General features: G+C 48.1%; 1 protein-coding gene across 2 annotated transcripts in view; it reads right to left on the minus strand.

The window, feature by feature from the left end:
• ANO9 (anoctamin 9) overlaps positions 1 to 21,532 on the minus strand; it is a 60,425-nt gene that overhangs the window by 4,759 nt on the left and 34,134 nt on the right. For both annotated transcript variants that reach the window (XM_025198594.1, XM_006019208.3), the window contains 16 exons: positions 19,459 to 19,593; positions 18,569 to 18,665; positions 18,074 to 18,134; positions 15,898 to 15,980; positions 14,593 to 14,697; positions 13,113 to 13,277; positions 12,976 to 13,012; positions 10,222 to 10,333; positions 9,710 to 9,767; positions 8,157 to 8,254; positions 7,039 to 7,196; positions 5,869 to 6,021; positions 4,747 to 4,894; positions 2,043 to 2,150; positions 1,516 to 1,609; positions 443 to 555 (listed from right to left, as the gene is read on the minus strand). In XM_025198594.1, the coding sequence (XP_025054379.1) occupies positions 443 to 555; positions 1,516 to 1,609; positions 2,043 to 2,150; positions 4,747 to 4,894; positions 5,869 to 6,021; positions 7,039 to 7,196; positions 8,157 to 8,254; positions 9,710 to 9,767; positions 10,222 to 10,333; positions 12,976 to 13,012; positions 13,113 to 13,277; positions 14,593 to 14,697; positions 15,898 to 15,980; positions 18,074 to 18,134; positions 18,569 to 18,665; positions 19,459 to 19,593 (1,725 nt within the window). The remainder of the gene's footprint in view (positions 1 to 442; positions 556 to 1,515; positions 1,610 to 2,042; positions 2,151 to 4,746; positions 4,895 to 5,868; positions 6,022 to 7,038; positions 7,197 to 8,156; positions 8,255 to 9,709; positions 9,768 to 10,221; positions 10,334 to 12,975; positions 13,013 to 13,112; positions 13,278 to 14,592; positions 14,698 to 15,897; positions 15,981 to 18,073; positions 18,135 to 18,568; positions 18,666 to 19,458; positions 19,594 to 21,532) is intronic.

Consider the following 21,532-nt stretch of genomic DNA (forward strand, 5'->3'; position numbering starts at 1 on the left):
TCCTGCTGAGCATGCAGATTAAATGCCACAAGGCTGACCTGTGGTAGAACGGGTGCTTCAAGGCCCAGAATGCCAAGGCTCTGCCAGTGGCACAAGGAGAAACACTTGACCAGCACAGACCATTTCTACTCGAAGCCACTGTGTCAAGGCCCACAAGGAGCAATCTCATCCATTCGTCTGCTGTGCCCAGCCACTCCTGCCAAGGGCAGCCCTCAGGGGAGCATGAGCCAGGGGAGGGCAGCAGGCATTAAGACCATGGCAGGCAGGAAGACAACCTTTTCTCTGATGATCTCAAAGCACTTTACAAAGCTGAGGAAGCCAGTGCAAAAAGGTGAAGTGATTGGCTGCAAGGTCAGGCTGCCAATCAGATCCGCACTCTGGATATCGCTGTCTCCAGAGAGGGAGAGGACCCCTTCAGTGTTAGACTTAGGGCAATACCTACCTGAGTTCTTCTTGAAGATGCTTCTTTTTTTCCTCCAGGTTCTTATTCTTAACCCACTGGGGGACATCAGGGACATACCAGGCTGCGATCAGCTTGATGCATAGAGCTACGTGCTGAAAAGAATCAAAGAGAGCCCACCATGCAATCAGGACCCATGTCTCTGGAGACTTGAGCTGCACTTAGTGGCTGAGCAGGGACAAGCAATCACTCCACAACAATGTTCAGCTGATTTACTGCTATCACATAAGTGATACATAATCTGGTCCAACTCCCACTGAAATCAATACAGAGACTCCTATTGACTTCAGTGGGAGATGGAGAGCTGCCATGAAACATACAGTATTGCCTCTGCGGAGTTGGAGTGGGGGAGGTTGTTTCTTCTGGCATGTGTGTCCCCCTCAAGCTATCAGGGGACTAAAACTGGCGCCCTTCTCACGCCAGTGCTGAGAAACGAGGGCCCCATATCGTGGCATGAGGTCTCCAAAGAGTCCCTTGTTTTGTTTGACTTTACCCCCGTCCCTGGCTGCATTTCACCGTCTCCTTTGAAATGCTGGCTTCGCCATGGTACTGTTACCAAGTGGGCCTTGTTACCAATGCAGCTCCCCTGTGCTGTGAGCTGCCCCAGCTAATGGCAGTGGTGTCTCCTTGGTACGGCAATGGCATTGCTTGAAGGGCTGAGGGCACAAGTGGACAAGGCTTTCCAGCAGGACAGAGCAGCGGATGCAAGGGCACTGGGGTGAGGGCAGGGGAGGGAAGAGAAGAGCAGGAGCGAGTGGTGTGGGCAAAGGCGGGAGTCAAGTCTGATGAGAGGTGAATGGATCAGGGGGCTGATGCAGCTGAGGAGGAAGGCTGTGAGCAGAGAGGAAGAAGGAAACTCCCTCAGTTCCCAGCTGGACTACCACAGAAGCAGCCTCTTCAGAGAGTCCTGCCACTAATGCATAAACCCTCACCCCTGCTGCCATACTGCTTTCCTGACAGAAATGTGTGATTCTCTTCCCCATCCAAATGCTATGGGAGGTTGCCTGGGCAGCCCTGGTGCTGCTGCCTGCTGAGGCCCCATTCATCACACTCACCTCAAATATAATCAGGAAGGCGAGTCGGGCTGCAAACACGTGCCAGAACTGCACAGAGTAACTGTAATCATCATTGTTCCTGTAGTCCCTGTACCTGAAGGACACAATGCATCAGCCCCATCTGCACAGCCCCTCAAACCCCATCCCTGGCCTGGTTATCATGGGCTTCACCCAGGGGTGATTCATGGGTTTGCATGATGGGGCAGCCCTGGTAGCTCATCCAGTCCCTTCCCCTGGCATCAATCCCACATTATTCCCTAAAGACTCTGTTCAGTTTATATATGAGTAAATTGGACAATAAGGCTTTCTCCACTGACTAACCCTTGCCCATGGGATAGATCAGTATAGGTCCTTTGACCCGCAAGGGTGTCACACCAGTTAATACTAGCGATGTATCTGGCCCTCTCTGAGAATGCAGAAAGGAAGTGTGTTAGGGCCAATTTAACAAGCAATTAGCTGCGTATTAGGAAGGATTACTGTCAAGCTATGAGAAAGCCTAAGGGTCAGCATTATGGAGCCACCATTACCTGCATTCTGTGATCTGCTTTTCAGCTAAGTCCTGCAGCTTCATATGCCATTCAAAGTCTCGAACGCGGAACACCGAGAGGCTGTGGTTGATGTAACCCGTCAAACAGCTGCAGAAAAGGAAAGAAAACAGTTATATACAGAGGCTTGCTCATGTCTCAGTGAGCTCATCCCAGCCAGGATACCCAGGTCAGACTTAGGAAAGATGGCAGACTTCTGGTCTCTTCCAGGCATTTCAACGAAGGGAAGGAACCTTGAGCCTGGTCCTGCTCTTGCTAAAGTCCATAGTAAGGACTTTAGCAAGAGCATGAACAAGACCTAAGAACTAGTTGTTATCAATAGTTAAAATCATGCCAATGGCTCCAGAAACCTACACAGCACTTCTTAAGCAGAGTACCCAAATCTGACAGCCACTCAGCATCCACAATACCTGTTGGAGTCCATGGAGGTTGAAAGCATTCATTAACCCGCAGGATGTGCTCAGTACCCGACCTGATTGGGCTTATGAATCAAGAAATATTTCCAGCCGTGACAGTCACAGATGATTCATAGATGTTTGGGTTGGAAGGGACCTTAGCAGATCATTGAGTCCAACCCCCTGCCCTGGGCAGGAAAGAGTACTGGGGTCAGATGACCCCAGCCAGGTGCATGTCTAGTAGGGGTGTGCAAAGCAGGCCCTATTCAATTCGGATTTGGATTCGGCCTGAATCAGGGACAGTGATTCGATTAGTTGATTCAGATCATTGTCACTGATTCAATTCGGCCAAATCCAAATATGAAGATTCAATGCTGATTCAGAGAATCAGTGATTCGGCCATAGATACAGCTTTAAATGTTTTTTCTATATACCTCGAGGTACCAGTGTGGTTCCTGATCATTGCAATGCTGGGGCACATGGAGCATTCCACAGGAGCATGGGGGGGCCCTCCATGTGCTCGGCAGCAAACCTGGGTCCATCAGGGAGCACCCCCGCCCCCCCTCCGGCTCAGCAATTGGCCACGAGGGGAGCCCGGGTGCCACCCCAGACCCAGGAGGCACCAGTTGCTGAGCCAGGGAGGAACGGGGGGTGGGGCTCCAGCACGCTTCCCAGCAGACCCACTTCCGGTCCACTTCTGGGTCTGCTGCTGAGTGTGCTGGGGAGCCCCCCGCACTTCTGTGGGACACTCCATGCACCCCAACATCGCAGCATTCATGAGCTGCCTACTACCTTGATGTATGTAGAAAAAACATATGCCTATGTCTGAATCACCAAATTTTTCTGAATCTCTCCAAATTGATTCAGAGGGTTCCAATTCAATTTGAAGAAATTAAAAGGTCCTTTGATTTGATTCGGAGATTCAGCCACTGAATTGGGCCGAATGTCCACCAAATCGAGTCAGGGACCAAAGCTTCACATTGCCCTAATGTCTAGCTTCCTCCTAAAGACCCCCAAGGTAGGGGAGAGCACCACCTTCCTTGGAAGCCTGTTCCAGATTTTGGCAACCCTTACCATAAAGAAGTTCTTCCTGATGTCTAACTTAAATCTGCTCTCTGTCAGTTTGTGGCCGTTGTTCCTAGTTACTCCAAGGGGTCCCAGGTAAATAGAGCATCTCTTATTCCTTGCTGGCCTCCCCCGATGAATTGGAAGGCGGCCACAAGATCACCTCTCAGCCTTCTCTTGCAGAGGCTGAAGAGATCCAGGGCCCTCCATCTCTCCTTGTAGGGTTTTGCCTGCAGGCCCCTAGCCATATGAGTGGCCCTCCTCTGAACTCTCTCAAGGTTGTCCACAACAGAGCTGATCACACATGATGCTAAGCATCCTCACCTCCAGTAAAGCCAGTGGGGACTGAGCATGCACAGTGTAGTACAGGATCCCACCTTTTAGAGAAACCAGGCAAAACATGGAAGGACAGGTCATGGAAGGGAAAGGAAAGAAGAATTGTCAGTGAGAGGGGAGTGAGACCGAGAAACTTCCATTCTGGGATTAATCCACTGATTTACTGCTTGACCAAGTATCATGCAATTAAAATGTAATCAAATATTGACTTTGCATACAGAGAATTGGCTCATGCTGTAGGAAGTAGGAAAGCAATCAGAGTGAAAAATTGTACTGTGCTTATTCATGCAGTGCTACATAATTACAAAATGTAAAAGTCTCCTTATAGATTTTTAGATGGATTCTTTTAGTTTCCACTCTTGACTCAAGCATTCTTCTGCACAGCCACAATGGGCAGTAGCCACTGAATGGCAGTCATCATGCATCTTTCTTTTGTGGCGCGTGTTTGTATGGCACAGATCCCTAATCATTGTGTTCCTTTCAGATAAAGCAGAAAAAAACCACTCGGTAGATTTGCTCCACCCTGAGCAAATGAGATGGGGAAAGAATATTGGCTGCAGTTCTTGCTCTTCCCACTGGACGGCACTACTTCACCAGCTGCCAAGTGGCTGTTCTTTATTGTCCACTGCTGCTGGTTTGCCCGTTGCCCGGTGACGTTAGTAAGACAGCTTGGAAAATGATGCAGCCTGACTCAGACAGGTTCCTCTTAATGTTGAGAGCTTAGATTAATTGTTCCCTTCCTACAAGTGCCACAGCAGATGAGGAAAAACAGAGATAAGGGTAGTAGCAAAGATCCTACTCTTCCTGTCCAGCTTTGCCATCCAGCAGCCCAGGGACAGAATGGCTTTGTCCCAGAGCAGCGTACATGGACATGATGATGTAAAGCTTACTCGATGTTGGTGTCATTCCCCAGAGTGCAAGGGCTGTATGTATACTTGTAGACCTGCAAGGGGATAAAGTCAGAGGTGATGGCGATCACTAAGCCATTGCCGATGACAGACAAAATGCCAATGGCCTCCAGAACCTGCAGCCAGATTCCTGTAAGAAGAGAGGACATTAGAGTTATGGCCAGTTGGGGGCATCAACTCTGGGGCACAGGGCACTACCTGCCAGCTAGAAATCTAAGGGAATTTTGCCACTGTTGTGAATGGAAAGAGGACAGGGCTTGGCAAGGCAAAATCAGTGGAATAGGGGTCTGTGGGGCACAGCCAATATGTCTCAGCACAGCAGCTCAGTGTGGGGGCAGAGGGCACTAAGGTTGAGATTTACTGAGCACTACATCCTAACCAACAAAGTGGGCAGATGGGCCATCAGGAAACTCCAGGCAAAGTTGTGGCTTACAAAACAGGGGATGGGCTGTGTGGTTCAGACTGAGCCAAAGTGTGTATCCGTGCCTCTCTGATGTTACCCTGGCAAAGCACCTCTGTCTTGATCTGCAACCCCACCCGCAATGTTGCTCTCCCCTCCAGCTCTTCTAGGGTACCCCTGTTCTCTGAGCCCGCCCTGGAATAGCACTTATGGGCAGACAACATCATGATTTAGATAAGGAATGTGTGGCAGCATTTCATGTCACTTATAGCAACACCAGGGCCAGCCCACAATTTTTTGGGGCCCCCTGCAAGAAATAGCTCTGGGACTCCCTGATGTGAAGAAGTCAGTGGTGGGGGGCAGGGTGTGGTGAGCAGCCAAAGAAGCTGGCGGCAGTGGCGGTGGCAGTGGCGGAGAGGGATGTGGGGGATAGCAAATGGCTGGACGTGAAGCCGGTGTTGGTAGCATCAGTGGCAGGGGTGGGGGTGGCCAGTGGCCAGATGTGAGGCCAGTGGCAGTGGTGTCAGTGGCGGGGGGGGTGGTGAGTGGCCGGACACCAGGGGTCCCTTGGCTACAGGGCCCCCTGCGGCCACTGGTTTTGCAGGATAGGATAGGCCAGCCCTGGGCAACACATACACAAACTGGCTCTCTTTAGTGTTGAGCACATGCTCTGACCAGTGAGCTCCCCCTTGTCCCTATCTCACCGATGTCCTTGGCTTTCCTAGGCACCGTGCGTCTCTGCAGCCTCACCATCTTGATGGCATCCAGACGGATCTCAATGATGTTGTTGAAGAACGCCAGCAGTGGGGCAAGGGGGAAGGCAGCCACAAAGATGGTGGTAAAGCTGTACTGGATCACTGACAATGGGAGAAATGCCATGCTATGAGAGAGGAATCCAGCAATAGAGGAGAGGGCCTTGTGTTTCCTATATTTGACATGTCAGGTAATGGCATGACCTGGGTTGGCCTTGCAAGGGTGAAGGGTGAAATGTACCATCTTCCATTTCCCCCGGTGACCTGTTTTCATCATAGAAGGAGATCAAGAGCTCTCTGCCCCCCATACAGGTGAGTAGTTAGAGAGGGTCAAACTCTAGTGCTGGCCAGCTCAGCTGGTCAGGGTGGTAGTATAGGTTAGTGGTCACACCAGTACCAGTATGTTATGACAGCCACGAATAGGGCACAGTTGGGAAGGATAGGAATTGCCACTCCTTGGGCATAAATTGGTCAATTTATGCTCGTTGGACATAAATTGCTCAGGGATCCTCCTGGGGAGCTCAGCTCAAGGGACAATCTACCCCTCAGTGTGCGAGGATCACCAAGCAGCCGGGAAACTGGACCCAGTTTCTCCTGCCCCTGCCCTGGACACGGCAGGTTCTGCACAAGAATAGGCTGCTGAGTGAAGAAGTTGCAGGGGTCCTTTCCTTCCTCACCCATCTCTCAGACATGGACACAGATTCATCGAGCCTGACAGCATTCCACAAGCTGCACGACGAGACTGAAGCTCTGACCCCACCCCACTAACACAGAATCATAGAAAAGTAGGGCCTGAAGGGTGTTTAGAAGGTCCAACCCCCTGCTCCATGCAGAATCATCTCTAAGTCATCCCAGCCAAATGGTTGTTTAACCTGCTCTTATCAATGAGGGTTGCTGCTACTACTCACAGGAGCTCCATCCCTGACAGCTGCATGGTTAAGAACTACCCCTCACACCACGCTGTCAAGAATTGGAGCCTTCTAAGAGGAGCACTGTCACAGGGCATTTACATCACCCTGAGAGAAACTGACCCCCAAGCGCTGAGATGCTGGGAATGACTGTGCATATGTCCAAGACCCAAAACTGAGAACTACATTTTCTCTGCAGCCCAGTGTCACTTACTCATTTCCAAGAACTCATTAAATAAGCTGAAGACGTTGACTTCATTCAGCTGGTAGTTTCTCAGCCACTGCTCCTTGCAAGGGTCCTCAGCTTCCTGCTCCACCTGGACTTTACTTTTTGCATTCACCCGCAGCTTTCTCATCTTGTAGGCAATCCAGCTGGAGGGACAGGGGTATGAGGGATGAGGGATGTGAGCTAAGACTCCAATTCTGTGTTTACCTGAGCTGCTGTGGAATGGCTTCCTCTTGGGCGCCAAATTGAAGGCCTGAGCCAGAGGTTTTTTTAAATGCAGTGTACTAACTTCATGCATGCATGTGCACCCCCTCCCCCCCGTCCCTCAAATGCACATGGACAAATTCCTTCTCCCAAGTTTATCACTTTATACCAGGGTGGTTTTACCAACAATAGAGAGGTAACGTCCCTCAATAAGATGATCCAGTAACTCTAGTTCACAAAGAACTCAGCTGTGGACTGAAGCCTCCTGTTGATGAGCAGGTACTTGTGTGACTAGGCCTGCTGGGCTGGTGGGAGGTGGAGTGGGGAATGAAAGATCTCCTTTGGTGTAGCTGCTAATGGGTGGGAGATCTGCCTTGGAGTTTGGGGGATAGTTTACAAAGGATATGCTAAGAAGCTACAAAATCCATTCCAACATCCAAAGAAAATCTCTCTTTTAAATTTTGAGTTTTTAGAGAAGGTTCAAGATGCCAGATTGACAGCTATCTGTGGGATAAGCTATTCAGTGGAAGTAGTTTATGTCTGTGACTTGATCTATTTGTTCCTTCCTTCTCTTGTTTTTGTGAACAGATCTGAGCTGAATTCTTTGTAGGGACTTTGTTGGGCAACTCATTCTGTATTCAGAATGAACTATTGCAATCACCTTTGTCACAGGATCTCACTTCTGATCCCTGATCAGATGGTCTAACCGTTCTAAACTACTTCTGCTTCTTCCTGAAGCAAATGTCATTTCATCGTGAGAGGATTTCAGGATTGAACTAACGTCACTGTCTGGCCTCACATTCGTTTTCCCTAAGGAGACCTCCCATGAGTTCCACTTTCTGTAGAATATCTGACTCAGACACACAAGAGCCTCTATGGATGCCCAGGACATGCTGACTTACGGGGAGATGTATTCTACCACGTTGCTCAAAGTCTGCTTTAGGATCATTATGGTAGCCATCTGGATAAAGAGGTCAGTTATGCATCCACTAGGGTGGCACTGCAAAGAGGAGAGAGACTAAGAGTCATACTGCACAAAAAAACTGGCCTGGCTTGAGGCCTGGGAGGGAGGTTGCTAGATGTTGTAGCGGAAAGCCCCCTTTGTACATTTCCCTTCCGGACATGGATATAACAGAACCCCCTTCTTGCCTGCACCTCCCCACTCCTATTTTGTGCATTCCTTATCCTTCTCAGTATTGGCAGAGACCTAGCACACTCATTGCATGCGTGTGGCAAGACTCAGAGCCAGCCAGAAAGCTGAAGTGGCTTTCTGTAGGAGAAACCTAGAAACTGCATCTACATATCAATTAAGCTCAGTGTCATTACAGAAAACAAAAGAATTAAAATATCCCCTGCAAAGACTGTAAATATATACTGTGATAACCTAACTCACTTACTATACCCAGTAGCCTTTGATCCTCACTACCTCACATTGCATTTTTATATATGTCTCACAGTGCATTTTCATATTTCATCTGTTTCATCTTTATATTTTATACTTTTAAACTCTTAAGGAATGTACTCCCTGTAGAATGAAGTTACATGCTGGACCATTGTTAAAACTGGATTGAAACTGTAATTGTAAAGTGATAAAATCTGTTGAGTGAATGCGAGTGAATGATGATCATCAGTAGACAATAGCCTAGCCAAAGGAACTCCATTTTAAGCTAATCAAGGTAAAGAACTGATTCCTGGAACTGAGCGCTCACCCTATGTACTATTCCTATAACCCACGACAATACAGCCATTAAGTCAATAAGTCAAGGGTGGACTCCCAAAACTTCAGGTACCAGCAGGCAGAGACCCCTGTGACTAACAGCTGTCAGGTACTACTCAAGACCCACGCGGGACAGCAACCTTCGGATTGGGTAGCCAAGATGATGCTGGGGGATTACACAAGTCTGCCAGAAAGGGATAAAAGGCAGTGAAGTGTGACCCGCAGTGGCACCCTCTCATCCAGCATCTGACCTACCGAGACAGAAGGACAAGCAGGCGACCCCCTTCTAGAGAAGACATCACCTTGAAGGAAGCTGACAATCAACAGCAAACTCCAGGGCCTCGGATAGGTAGATGTACTGACGCCAGTGCTCACAATCACTGCAGCAGCCACTACACGCTATACTACATGGGTTTGAATGAGTGAGTGCATGTGTGTGTGTACGTGCTAAGGTCACCAGTAACGCCCATAACTCAAAGCTTGCATTTATGATTTTATTGGTAACTTCACATCCCACCCAAAAAACTAGAATTTATTATGATCCTGTGAGTTTGTCCTTTGTAGCCAACAATGTACCTTAGCCAGGAAGAAACTAAAGTGATGGAAAGGGTATGCTGGATAGAAGAAAGCAAAGGGTCTTACAGAGACAGTGCCAGGTAGAAGGGAGGGGCAGCAGGAGAGAGACAGAGTGGACATTAGCACCAAAGGGCAGCAGAGCTTTATAGGAACATCACTTACCTCTTCCAGCCTCCATTTGCCAGCTACACGCACGTAATTCCCGGGTCGGCCATTAATCCTGACCAGGAAAGTATAGTTAAATATACCAGAACCTGGTGCTGAGAGCCCTTCACCCTGCATGCACTGGACTGTGAGGCTAATGCTTCCCCTGCCGCCCCCCTCCCGAGGATTAGAGAGGCAGAGTTAAGAACACCAACCCAACAGGAAACCACAAGATGGACAAGCAGAGGGAGGCGGAGAACTATTCTCAGGAGTTAAATCTTGTCCCCACTGATCTCAACAGCAAAAGTCCTGTTGACTTCAGTGGGGCCAGCATCCCCACAATGAATCAATGTGGGAGCACTCACATTCCCTCTGTCTTTACTAGCTGTCCATGCCCCTCCTGCCAGCACAGCCACTCCCATGAGCTTGACGGTATTCTCCAGGAGCAGAGCAGGCACACAGGGTCCAGACCATACCATTGTTGCTGTGAACATTGCCAATGTACACAAGCCAGCGTGGATTATACTCACCTCCCCAGGAAGAAGGCAACGTAGATCAGCGAGGAGAAGTGGGTGAAGAACTGGAAGGTGAAGATTTTCACTGTGAAGTTGTTTTCACGCTTAGAGAATGTCCGCGGCTTTTCTGGAAACAGGAGGGCAGGTGAGCATGTGGGTCATGGAAGCAGAAGCTTCCTTCTGTCCTTGAGAGGCTCCCATGGCACGTCAGAGTGGAGCCTTCCTTGCAACATGGTCAGGGATTTGGAAAGGTTTTATCTAACACTGATCTCCTGAAATTCATATCCCCTTCCTACAGATCCCCAACTGTCCCAAGGCATCAGCACAACAACCAGTGCAGATCTGGCCTCTAGGAGGAGGCTCCTCAAGTTGGCTGTGCATAGGGTTCTACTTGAGGCTAGAGCAGAAGCTAGCACTCATGAGGGCAGGATGGATACCGTGGTGTGAAGGAGACAGAGACACATGCAGCCATCATGTGGGTTGTAATCTGGCTTCTCACCAGGGACTATCTAACCTTTATTAAAGACCCCCAACTACTGCCTGTCTAGTGGGTGTAGAAGACCAGAACTCTGTGATCACTCCACATATCCCTTTCTTTACAAAGAACAAGATTAGATTACAGCTCATTATAAATGATTAACAACAAATGATAGCCCTTAAAACTACTTGCACTGCTATACCAACCAACCAACATACACACCTAAAACTATAAATGGATGCTCAAAGGTCAAGTCTGCAGAGGTCTGCTTGGTCTTCCAGACCTTGTTCTAAACTCTTTATAGCTCCTGTCTAACAGCCTTCTGATTCACTTCCTTGAGGAGGCGATTCATTTTCATGCTCTGCCCCTGTTCCTTTTGGTGGTTGATCCTTTTTATGTTGAGGTAGAATATACTGAAGAGGAACCCAACCAGCCTTTTGGAGTCCCCACTAAGTAAGCCCAGGGGTGCTTGCCATATTTTCAACAGTTCCAAGCAGTTGGAAACTTTTGAGCCAACCTCTCTCCCCTGGCAGCAGGTCTGATAGTGGTTTTGCTCTGTATCAAATATTGAAATTTTTTTGCTGCAGCAGTTTTTGTTCAGCGTCTTGTTTCTTAAATTCCTGTAGGTTGGGCCATCTAGGGTTAAGCTGCACTGGTGCCATAGGTAATAGCATCCTAACTTCTTGTCCCATGAACCGTTCAGCCAGGGAGAATCCTGATGCCAATGGTGTAGATCGATATCTCAGGAGTGCTGGATATGGATCATTGTATGTACACAGAAGCTGTTTCAGAGTCTGTACTGCTCTGTCAGCTTCTCTGTTGCTCTAACGATAGTGAGGACTGCTAGTGTGATGCTTAAAATCTAAGTTCTCTGCAAACTAGGAGTAATTCAGTGGTAAACTGAGTTCCATTGTCCAGTATGAGGACCTCAGGAACACCATGCATTGCAAAAGATAGAACTCAGTTTTTAGATGACCTGTGCCCATGACATCTGTATAAGTAAATCTAAGTCAACATACCTGGAAAAATAATCAAGTGCAATAGCATATGTGTGTTCTTTTCATTCCTATCTGCTGCTAAGGTCTATCTGGTATCATAGTAAAAAGTAATGGCTTGAGAGAGAGTCTTTTTTCTTTGTTGTATTCCTTACCGCCCACTAAAATTTGAATTTACTCAACCTGGACCAGTATATAAATTGCTATGCTCTTGCCCTGCATTTGTTTTTCCCCTGGTGTCTTTCATGGATCTTCAAAAGCATTTCTTCCTGAGGCACCTGAGGGATCACAAAGCATCTTCCTTTAAGGAGCAGACCATCGGTTATGTGGAGGTCATTTCAGCCCTGCCAACATGGTTGTAGGTCTTTTGGAAGTTGCATCCTGTGGCCCCATCCATTTTGATAGAAATAAACTAGTTTCTGGCAAATGTCATCCTTCCATTGCTCATTTCTATTTTACTCAAATCTAGTAGCAGTTATTTCCATACCCAGCAACAATCTTATGGTAGATACATCCTGAAGTTCAGGTGAGGCATGCAATGTCTGTATTGTGTTTGGATCTGGCTGAATTCCATTTTTGCTGATATTATGTCCAACAAATTTTATTTGTTCTTTTCCAAACGCATACCCTCTGCACAGTCTGTACTAGGGGGACTGTAATAAAGGATGGACAGTCTGTGGTGGGGAGCCAGATTACAACCTATACTATGGTTGCACGTGCCTCCCTCACACCATAGATACCACATACTAAGCACATATTTCAGTATTTCTCTTGCAGCTGCACACATTAGTTTCCTATTCAGAACTGGATTACAGTCAAAGTGCTAACTTTGCTTTCTGGAGACCCCAGTGACTGTGGGGTGCTGGTTTTCGTAAGGTAGGATTTGATAATAGCCTTCAAATACAAAATGGGTTGCTACAAATAGACAAGCTATTCTCTGGATTCACAGGGGACTGGACAAGAAGTAACAGACTTCATTTGCAACAGTAAAAATCTAGGTTGGATATTAGGAAGCAGTTTCTAACTCCAAGGGTGACTAAGCACTGGAACAAATTGTTAAGAGAGGTAGTGAAATTTGCACCGCTTGGAAGTTTTTAAACACAAATTAGACAAACATTTGTCCATGATCATTTAGATAGGGCTGATCTTGCCTTGAGCAGAATGTTGCTATGAGATCAAACTCATGCTTCTGTAGGGAGGGTTTTTTATGAATCCACAAATAAATGCTGTTCAAATGAGTGCCAGCTGGCTGTGCTGGTGGTATCTACAGTGAATATATCACAGGGTTCCCCTTACCCAGGTCACAGAGGAAGAGTGCCACACATCTGTTCACCTGCAAAGGAGGAGGGAGAACAAAATGAAAGACCAGTGATAGGACAGAGGGGTGGATGGCAGAAAGGAGAGGAGAGACCCCATCCCATGATGCACCATACCTTGGTCATGATGACAATGGTCATGTAATGCAACACAGCCCCAGTCAACACCGCCAGTGTGTTGGCCCATTCTCGTATTAAGTCAGAGTCACTCTGGCTGAAGATCACGGTGGCCACCACACGGTATATGACAAGCGCGTGAGCGATCCCTATCAGCACGATTATCTGTAGGTTGGAGGTGTCATTAGAACCTGGGAGAGATTAGATCCAGGAGTCGGCAGAACATGTTGCTGGGGGAATGGAGAGGAGGTGATAAAGCAGTTGGGGGAAGCTGACCAAACAGAGTAGATGTGGGGAAATGACTGGGTGTATGTGCTAGAAACTGGCTTTTGCCACACCAGGTGCTGCCTCCCTTCCACTCCAGTGTGAGTCTATAATACTGTACAAGATCCTGATTTATCCAAAGAGGAAAATTATGCTCAGCAGCAGTACACATTTCCTACACAGTTACTGTACTACCCTGTAAGTGTGCTTGGCTTGTGCCCCAGTGGGCTAATAGGATAGCTCATTGCCCATGTCCACACAGTCTGTGCCAGGTAATGCCAACTCTGATGTGGGTCCTCGTGTTTTAGGCCTATTTGATTGCCTTGGACACATGGGCATATGCCCACTACATTACTTAGAGCTACCACTCAGTGAAGCGGTGAGAGAAAACAAGAGCACCAACTGATTATGTGGGACAAAAAATGAAAAAAGGAGAGTGCATACGGACTAGACGTTCAAAAATAGTGTACCCTTGGGGGACACCAAGCAAAGCACCCCAGACAGCGCCCACTGACTCTCAATGGTGGCCAAAGAGCCAGCAGCTACTGCCCAGTGGTGCTCCGCTCAGAGACAGGAACGGAGGAGACCCAGGAAAATGGCCCTGCAGTTCCCAGGGACCCTCCTGGCCAGAGCCTCCTTCCTGGTGAGATAAATGGCCAGCTTGGCCAGGGCCAGAAGGAGGTTGAACAGGAGATCCCAGGGCTTGGTGAGGCCATGGATGGGGTGTGCAAAAATAAATAAGTGTGGGGAAAAGTGCAGTCAGAACCTCAATAAGAGGTTGGGGTGGGCATAAATGTGCCAGATACATGCCTGTGGTGATGGCTCCATGGAGAAGCCTCCAGCTGAGGTCCCTGGTGGCACACGGGATCAAGGTAGAGTACAAGCTAGGCCACTGGGTCCTTGTGTTTTAGGAGCTAGATTGAAAGCACCAAGTAATTTTGCACTGAATGGTTGCTGTGTGGCTCACAGTGAAGACTTTGGGTTTCTACCACCTTGGTTCTGAACCTAACTGGCTACTTGGGAAGGCCTAGCCGATCACCAAGCTCCTGAGATAATTAGTCACCCTGCAATTGCTTCTCTATGGCATTCCCATTGCAAGTGAGACAGCCATCCAAAAGAGATACAAGCCGCATGCATGATTTCTCCTATAGCTTAATGTTGTAAACATCCATAGGCATTTGGAAATGGCTAGCTAGGCAACAGTAATAGCACCTACTGTAAGCAGGACCAGGAGGAGCACGATCATACTGCGGAAATAAGAGTGCTGATACTTCTGGAGATCATATTCTGGGTTATTGATAAGCTCCAAGGCCAGCTCCTCCTGAGGACAAAGGAAAAGAATGAATATTGAAGTCATGCACTAGGGGCATTGGTAGCAATGTTTTCAGCTGGCAAGCCAAAATGACCCAGCTCAGGTTGGAGACAGGCTAGCAACTGGGCCCAGCTGCTGCCACCACTACTGCTGCTGCTTCTCTCCACTGTCCAGCTACGGTGTGGGCAAAGCTCCCACTATTACAAAAGTCCTGCCCCCTCCCCCTTCACCCCCCAGCTCTGTGGGCTGGATCTGGCCCATGGGCCATAGGTTGCCAAAACCTGCTTTAGGAGAATGCAAGGCATGGGGCAACATAAGGTACTGCACCTTATGTCAATGAAAATGAAAGCATGGGACATCATGATAGGTACCAGCAGGTAGAAGAGAAACAGGACTCTATTGTGGTGAACCCAAAAGGAACTAACTTGCAGTGTTGAGCTTGGACTTTCTCTCTCTCGCTGGCCTAGGCTGTGTTTATACAGCTTTCACAGTGCACCTTAGAGCATTCCTGAGCAGCGTATCCTGCCACAGGCTCCTGCCCTGCATATGCCAAACATGGAAATGGAGCTGTGAAACCACCCTGAGGCAACCCCAGCTTCTGCTCTCAAGCTGCCTCTCGCTGGGGTGCTTGAGACCAGAGGCAGGAAGCACCCTCAGGATGGCTTCCCCACCTCATTTTCTGGGTTTGGTTCTCATAGAGCAGGATCCCAGTAGTGCTCTAAGAAGTGCAGCAGAAGTCATACAAGCAAATCCATGGAGTCTCCAGATAACTTGGCCAGGCTCACATGTTCCTGGAAATCACTCTGGCTTATATTGTGGGCCTACAGGGCTGTTGCTTTATGTCAGAAGTGACAGCACAGTTAATTGTGGTGTGCATCTGGGAGGGAAGATCTGCATCTAAAGGCACAGCAAGGAGAACATTTCTTGAGACTTGCCTTTCTCTCCTAAAAATCTCAAGAAGATCTGAGGTCCCCACTCCTCCCACTGTGCTCCACTGGACCCTGTTAGGAATCCAGCAGGATGACACTTCCCTCCCTGTCCCATACTGCAAACTAGGAGCCCAGCTCCAAGCGTCATTTCAGCAGTGCCTTTCTACTCCATTTGCCAGCACACAGCTAGATTTTTACCTTGGTCCTGTCAAGAAAGATGACAGCACAGGGAGGGAGCAAGGAGAGAAGAAGACAGTGAAGAAGAGAACCTCATTCTCACCTCATCTTCATCCCAGCCATACAGTTCCCAGCCACTAACCACTTCAGCCCTCTTTCTCTTCCACAGTTCCAGGAACAAAGTGGCTGCAGGTGTAATTATAAAATAGCATGCTCAGAAAGGGTGTCATAGACCAGAGACACCTCCTCCCCTTGGAGACATGGGCATTGTGGAGCATTTACAAGAGCACCCATGTCCTCCCTGCAGGCTAGAAGTGGGAAGGCCTCCTGAGCAGACTGGAAATCAGGTTAAATGCCCAGAATAAAAGGTCACCTGGACCCCCCAGTAGATGAGCCCACCAGTGAGAGAATTGGGACCATGGGGACAATCTAGAATGAGGTTCCCAGATGGGGCTGAGTGGGCTCCCACAACATGGTGGCCAATCCTCTCCTTTGTGTAACAGACTCCCATTCACAGGTTACCCCTCATCTTTGCTCTGGAAGGGACCTTCCCCTACTGGCAAAGTATTCTATGGTCTGCCCTGCAGCAGCTACAGGGCAGTGAGTACAGTCTGGGATAGCAGTGGGGGAAATGGAGATGCATGAGGTTTATGTTGTGACTCTGGGCTGCAATATTGACAAGAAAGCCCCTGGTATAAACTAGAGGAAACAGTTCTGACTTACAGGCCTTATGTACATGGAGACACTCAGAAAAATTAATCTGAATTGACTTTTAGAGTGGAATGATTAAATTGAATCAATTCCTCTGGGTGGATGATCTTATTAAGAATACTAATGGCTTTAATTCGAGTTAGCTTACCTGGCTATACAAAGTGAAACAAACTAAATGGAATTAGAGCCATTTTCATGCTGGGTAAAAGTCTGCACCCCAGGGGCCTAATCCTGTTTAAATAATCCTGTTAATTTGGCACCTTTAGTTAATTCAGGTTTATTTTCCTGAGTCTTTCCCTTGAAATAGGCCCACAGCAAATTCTGAAACCACCTCTTCAATTTCCATCCAGGCCATTCGAACTGGATTATGTGCCTAGAGGCTATTGCCATTGGAGCATTTAAAGCCCACAGAGAGATGGTCCACCAAACTCATCCTACACTGCTTCACTGTGATATGGTATACGCACCCTTATACAGCAGTAGCCCAGAAAGGGTTAAGGGTGGGCTTGATTGCCTCTTTCTGGGCCCATCTACAGGAGATGCTACATTGCCGTAGGGACAAGCTATGTTGCTGCAGCTCATCGCTATGGCAATATGGCATCTCAAAATAACTGTGTGCTGCTGGGACTGCGCAGTACAACATAAGGTGGGTACTGCTAAAACAAGTCCTAAATGACTGCAGTACCAAATGTGCAGTCAGGGGCATGTGTAGATGTGCCCTTTGTGACCATTTACTTGGACAGAAACATCTGCTATAAGGCCACGTCTAGACAAGACACTGACTGAGCAGTTGTTACTGCACAGTCAGCGTTTCATGTAGACGTGGCCTAAAAGACTCAGGCAAAATGGTGGCAGCAGATGGAGGGATGGCAGGCTGCTTTGAGAGAGATGGCAGAGCTACAAGCTGAAAAGCAATGGAGAGGGAAAAAGCTGCCCAGTTAAGAAGGTAGGTAGTGGCCTGAGAAAGCAGCAGTTTTCTGATGCTTATTACAGGCTCCTTGGGCTGGACTACAGAGGACGTGGGTGGGCTTGGATAACACTATCTTTGCTTCCCTGCAGGAGGGGTATCAATGGCCATGGACACAATGGTGCTAAGGACTCATGAGTGAGGAGAGGCCCAAGGTGGAATATATGGTCCTCTGGGATTTGGGTTGTGAGCCTGAGCTGTTATGTGAGATGGGTGAATCACTAGGTGGTAGAGACAGGATGTGTCATGAGTGAGACAAGGAGTGCTTATACCACAGCTGGCTGTGATGAAGGTCAGTGATGCACCACAGATAGTGATGGAGGCCTCTGAAGCCTGCCCCGTGGCTGTCAGATGGGAACATCTACATCTGGATTTCAAATACTGATGTAAAGTTGAAGGTATCACCATAACTAATCTCTCAGAATTTCACCAATTCCCTTTCCCTGGTAAAATGAGCAGGTGGTCCTGGTAAAATAACACCAGCCCTCGAGGCAAAAAGGATGTTATTAGGCTCTGAATGAACTACTGTAGAATCCAGGTTGCCATCAAACCATGACTGTAGATTGTTCAAAACCTTATTATAAGAGCTGCTGAAACCTACCCCACAGAGCCATGAATATTGCGAATACAACAGTCCCCTCATTGTCAAGCAGGTGAGTGACCTGGAAAAGAAGAGACCAAGGAAAAAGGGATCATGAAAGAGCTGGGCACCAGCAGAGCAGACCATTTCCAAAAGATGGAAGAGGTATGTGTCTTACAGAAGGGACTCAGGCCCACGTGGGACAGCAGAGCATCAGGCCTCTGCAGCCCAGCCACAGACTGGCCACAAAGGTTAAGGATATCCTAGGTGGGATAGAAAGAGCCAAGCTGAGGGATCCTTGCAGCCTATCCTGAGCCTGGAGAGCCCTTGCCTCTCAGAAAAAAAGAGCCAACAAATATGGCTGTAATTCCCTCATGTATGGCAGGGGGCTGGTGAATACTAGTAAGATCTCTTTGGGCACATAGCTTTAAGGCACTGGTTGATCTTGGATTACAACACTGGGGTCCAAGCACAGCAGCAATTGGCAAAAAGGACATGTAGACAGCATTTACATACCTTGGCATAAGTACAAGTGTCAGACAGGTGCCAGAATGGGCACTTCTGGTCACAGAGTGGGCACATGATGGTGGTGTTGGCTTCACAAATCTCTTTGCTGTAACAGGAAAGCACATAAGGAGCAAATCAATTGCTTTTCTACCCAACCCATCATTTGTTTGTTCTATACATCCATTACATCCATCAGCCAAAGGAGAGATTGCAGGGTCATTTCCCAACTAATGGCCAGAATAAAGCTTTATGTGTAGCTCTCAGATACTAATGCCAGGGGGATCTTCCCCTTGACAAGCCTCCTCAGAGAGGAGTCCACAAATCCCCACATGGAAATGTGGATACACTTGACCATCTGTTGCCCATTGCCTAAAATCTACTCCTTCCATCCAGAGCAGATGTGCTATTAGTTACAGTGAGCCAAACTCTTTATGGGGCTGTATCCTTGCACATTCAAGGTGAACTCAATAGGAGCCATATGACTACAGGTCTTGGACCATTCAGATAACCACCATGGAGCTGGAGGGTTGCTGCAATGTTTCTGATGGAGATCTATTTATTCCATTAAGTGGAGCTATCATTAAAGCCAATGACTTTGCAAACCCTCTGCATGCAGAACTCACATAGCAGACATAAGCAGTTCCATGCTCATAGGATTTATCTCCAGTAGTGAATGCCATGATATACACAATAGGTAAATTTCTGAAGAATGCCTTGCATTCAAAATTTTGGCTAACTACATACCAACTATGCAGTTGGTCTAATAAAAGACATCACCCACAAAAATCCTTACCTCCTGAATTTCTCTAGTCACACATACCTCTGTATGTTTGGGCACACAGGCTCATGTGCTTGACATGCCTAGGTCTATGCACACAGTAACCTCTTGTTGCACTTGCCTGACTTGACTGGAATTGAAATAAATGATTCCATATATGAAGAGGAGCAGGCCTGGAAGAGCAGCTAGAGCCAGGATGTAGGTGTACCAGCCCAGCCAGGCAAAATACAGAGCCACCTTCTCCCCAAAATAGGACCTGAAAGACAAGGCCAGAGCTGAAAACCAGTCTTTGCAAAGATTTCATCTAGCACTAGACTGGCAAATGTTGGGAAAGTTAACTGTAAAATGTCCTTTGGAAATGTTCTTCCCACTTGGATCTTTCCTTTGGAATTTCCATCAAGATCAAGTATGCTGTTCAATGCCCAAGAATTTCCACAGTGAGGACAGATTTGACATACAACTGATTTATAAACAGTTTGGGAAAGGGGAATGAGCTGTAAGATGCCACCATTTCCTGAAAACACAAGAACTTTATCAGTGGAGTCAAACCAGAAAAGAACTCAAGGGGCTTCAGAAGGATGACATTAATTTAAGAGAATGGGCAACACTGCTGCAGATGAAGTTTGGTACTGACAAGTGCAAAGTGTTGAACAATGGAGGGGATAATTGGAACTATTCTTACATGAGTTTTAAATAATTTTCTGACAACATAGAGAAGATTTGGGGATTGCTGTGAATAGTTTAGGGAAGACCACTATTCAATGTGTAATAATGATCTAAAAGTAAAAAAGATGGTTGAGACTGGAAAGAGGGAATAATATAGGCATTATCTATGTGGCTTCTTCTGTAACTGTTCAGTACAGGTCACCCTATTCAAAAGTGATATTCAGAAAGTGTTCAGAACTGGCTGATGAGAGTGATTAGGGGCTTGAAAAAACCTGGTGATGGAAAAATGGAAAAGACAGGAATGCATATCTTAAAGAAAAGATAAATGAGAAAGGGTCAAAGGTTACTGGAAGAAATCTCAAAAGATCATCTAGCTTATCCCCGTACGCTGAGGCAGGATCAATATACCTAGGTCATCAAGAAGAGATGTTTATCTAACATGTTTTTAAATATCTCCAGGGAATGAGATTCCACAACCTCCCTAGGTAGCTTGTTACATAATTTCATTACTCTAGTTGTTTTTCCTAATGTCCAACCTAAATCTTCTCTGATACAACCTTAAGCTGAGTTCTCATTCTCCCAGTAGCCACACAGAACAGTTGGTCACTGTCCTAGTAGCATTTTACACTTTTGAAAACTGTTATCATGTCCCTTGCCAGTCTTCTTTTTTATAAACGAAACAAACCCAACTCAGAATATATCTACATCAGAAATTTAGAAAATTAATATTTATCTGCCCTTGGTTCCTGTCAAAAATGACAGAAAGCAAGGGCAGTAGGATGCAGGGGAAGCTGGGCCAGCTCCCACAACAGCAGGGCCCATCCGGCCCTGACCCCCCACCGGAAGCCCCAGCAGGGGCTTCTGGCCCAGGACCACATGGCTGCCCCAGCCAGAACCTCAGGTAAGGGGGAAGGGAGGGGGAGGGGGGGAAAGGCAGGGAAGGAGCCCAGGAAAAAGTGGCTTGGGGAAAAGCTGAGCACAGGGGGGGAAAAGCAGCCCCTCCCCTGCCCCATGGCCGGCGCCTCGCACTGCAGCTACTCTCAGCCCACATGGGGCTGCCTGTGCCTGCTCCAGACAGCCCCGCATGGGTTGTGAACGCCTGTAGCAGGGAGCGCCAGCCACGAGGTGGGCAAGGGGTTGCTTTTCCCCTCCCATGCTCAGCTTTTCCCCAGGCTCCTTCACGGAGCAGGGAAAAGCAGCCCCTCCCCCACCCTACCCCGTGCTGCAGGTGCTCACAGCCCATGTGGAGCTGCCTGTGTCTGCTCCAGACAGCCCCACGTGGGCAGCTGCAGTTCAGGGCACTGGCCACAGGGTGGGCAAGGGGCTGCTTTTCCCCACCCCACGCTCAGCACCACATTGTAACCTGGCCCCACTGCCAGCCTGGGCCCCGCACCAGCTCCAGACTTGCCCGTCAGGTCTGCGTGTGGTGACAGCAGCTGCGGCCCCCGCACTTGCCGCACTGGGCAGTGTTTGCCACTGCTGCCTCTGGGCTGCCCAGCATGTGAGCTCCGGGTGGCCCGCAGCCGCCA

This window comes from Alligator sinensis, unplaced genomic scaffold, assembly GCF_000455745.1.
Source record: "Alligator sinensis unplaced genomic scaffold, ASM45574v1 scaffold907_1, whole genome shotgun sequence".
Taxonomy (NCBI): Eukaryota; Metazoa; Chordata; order Crocodylia; family Alligatoridae; genus Alligator; species Alligator sinensis.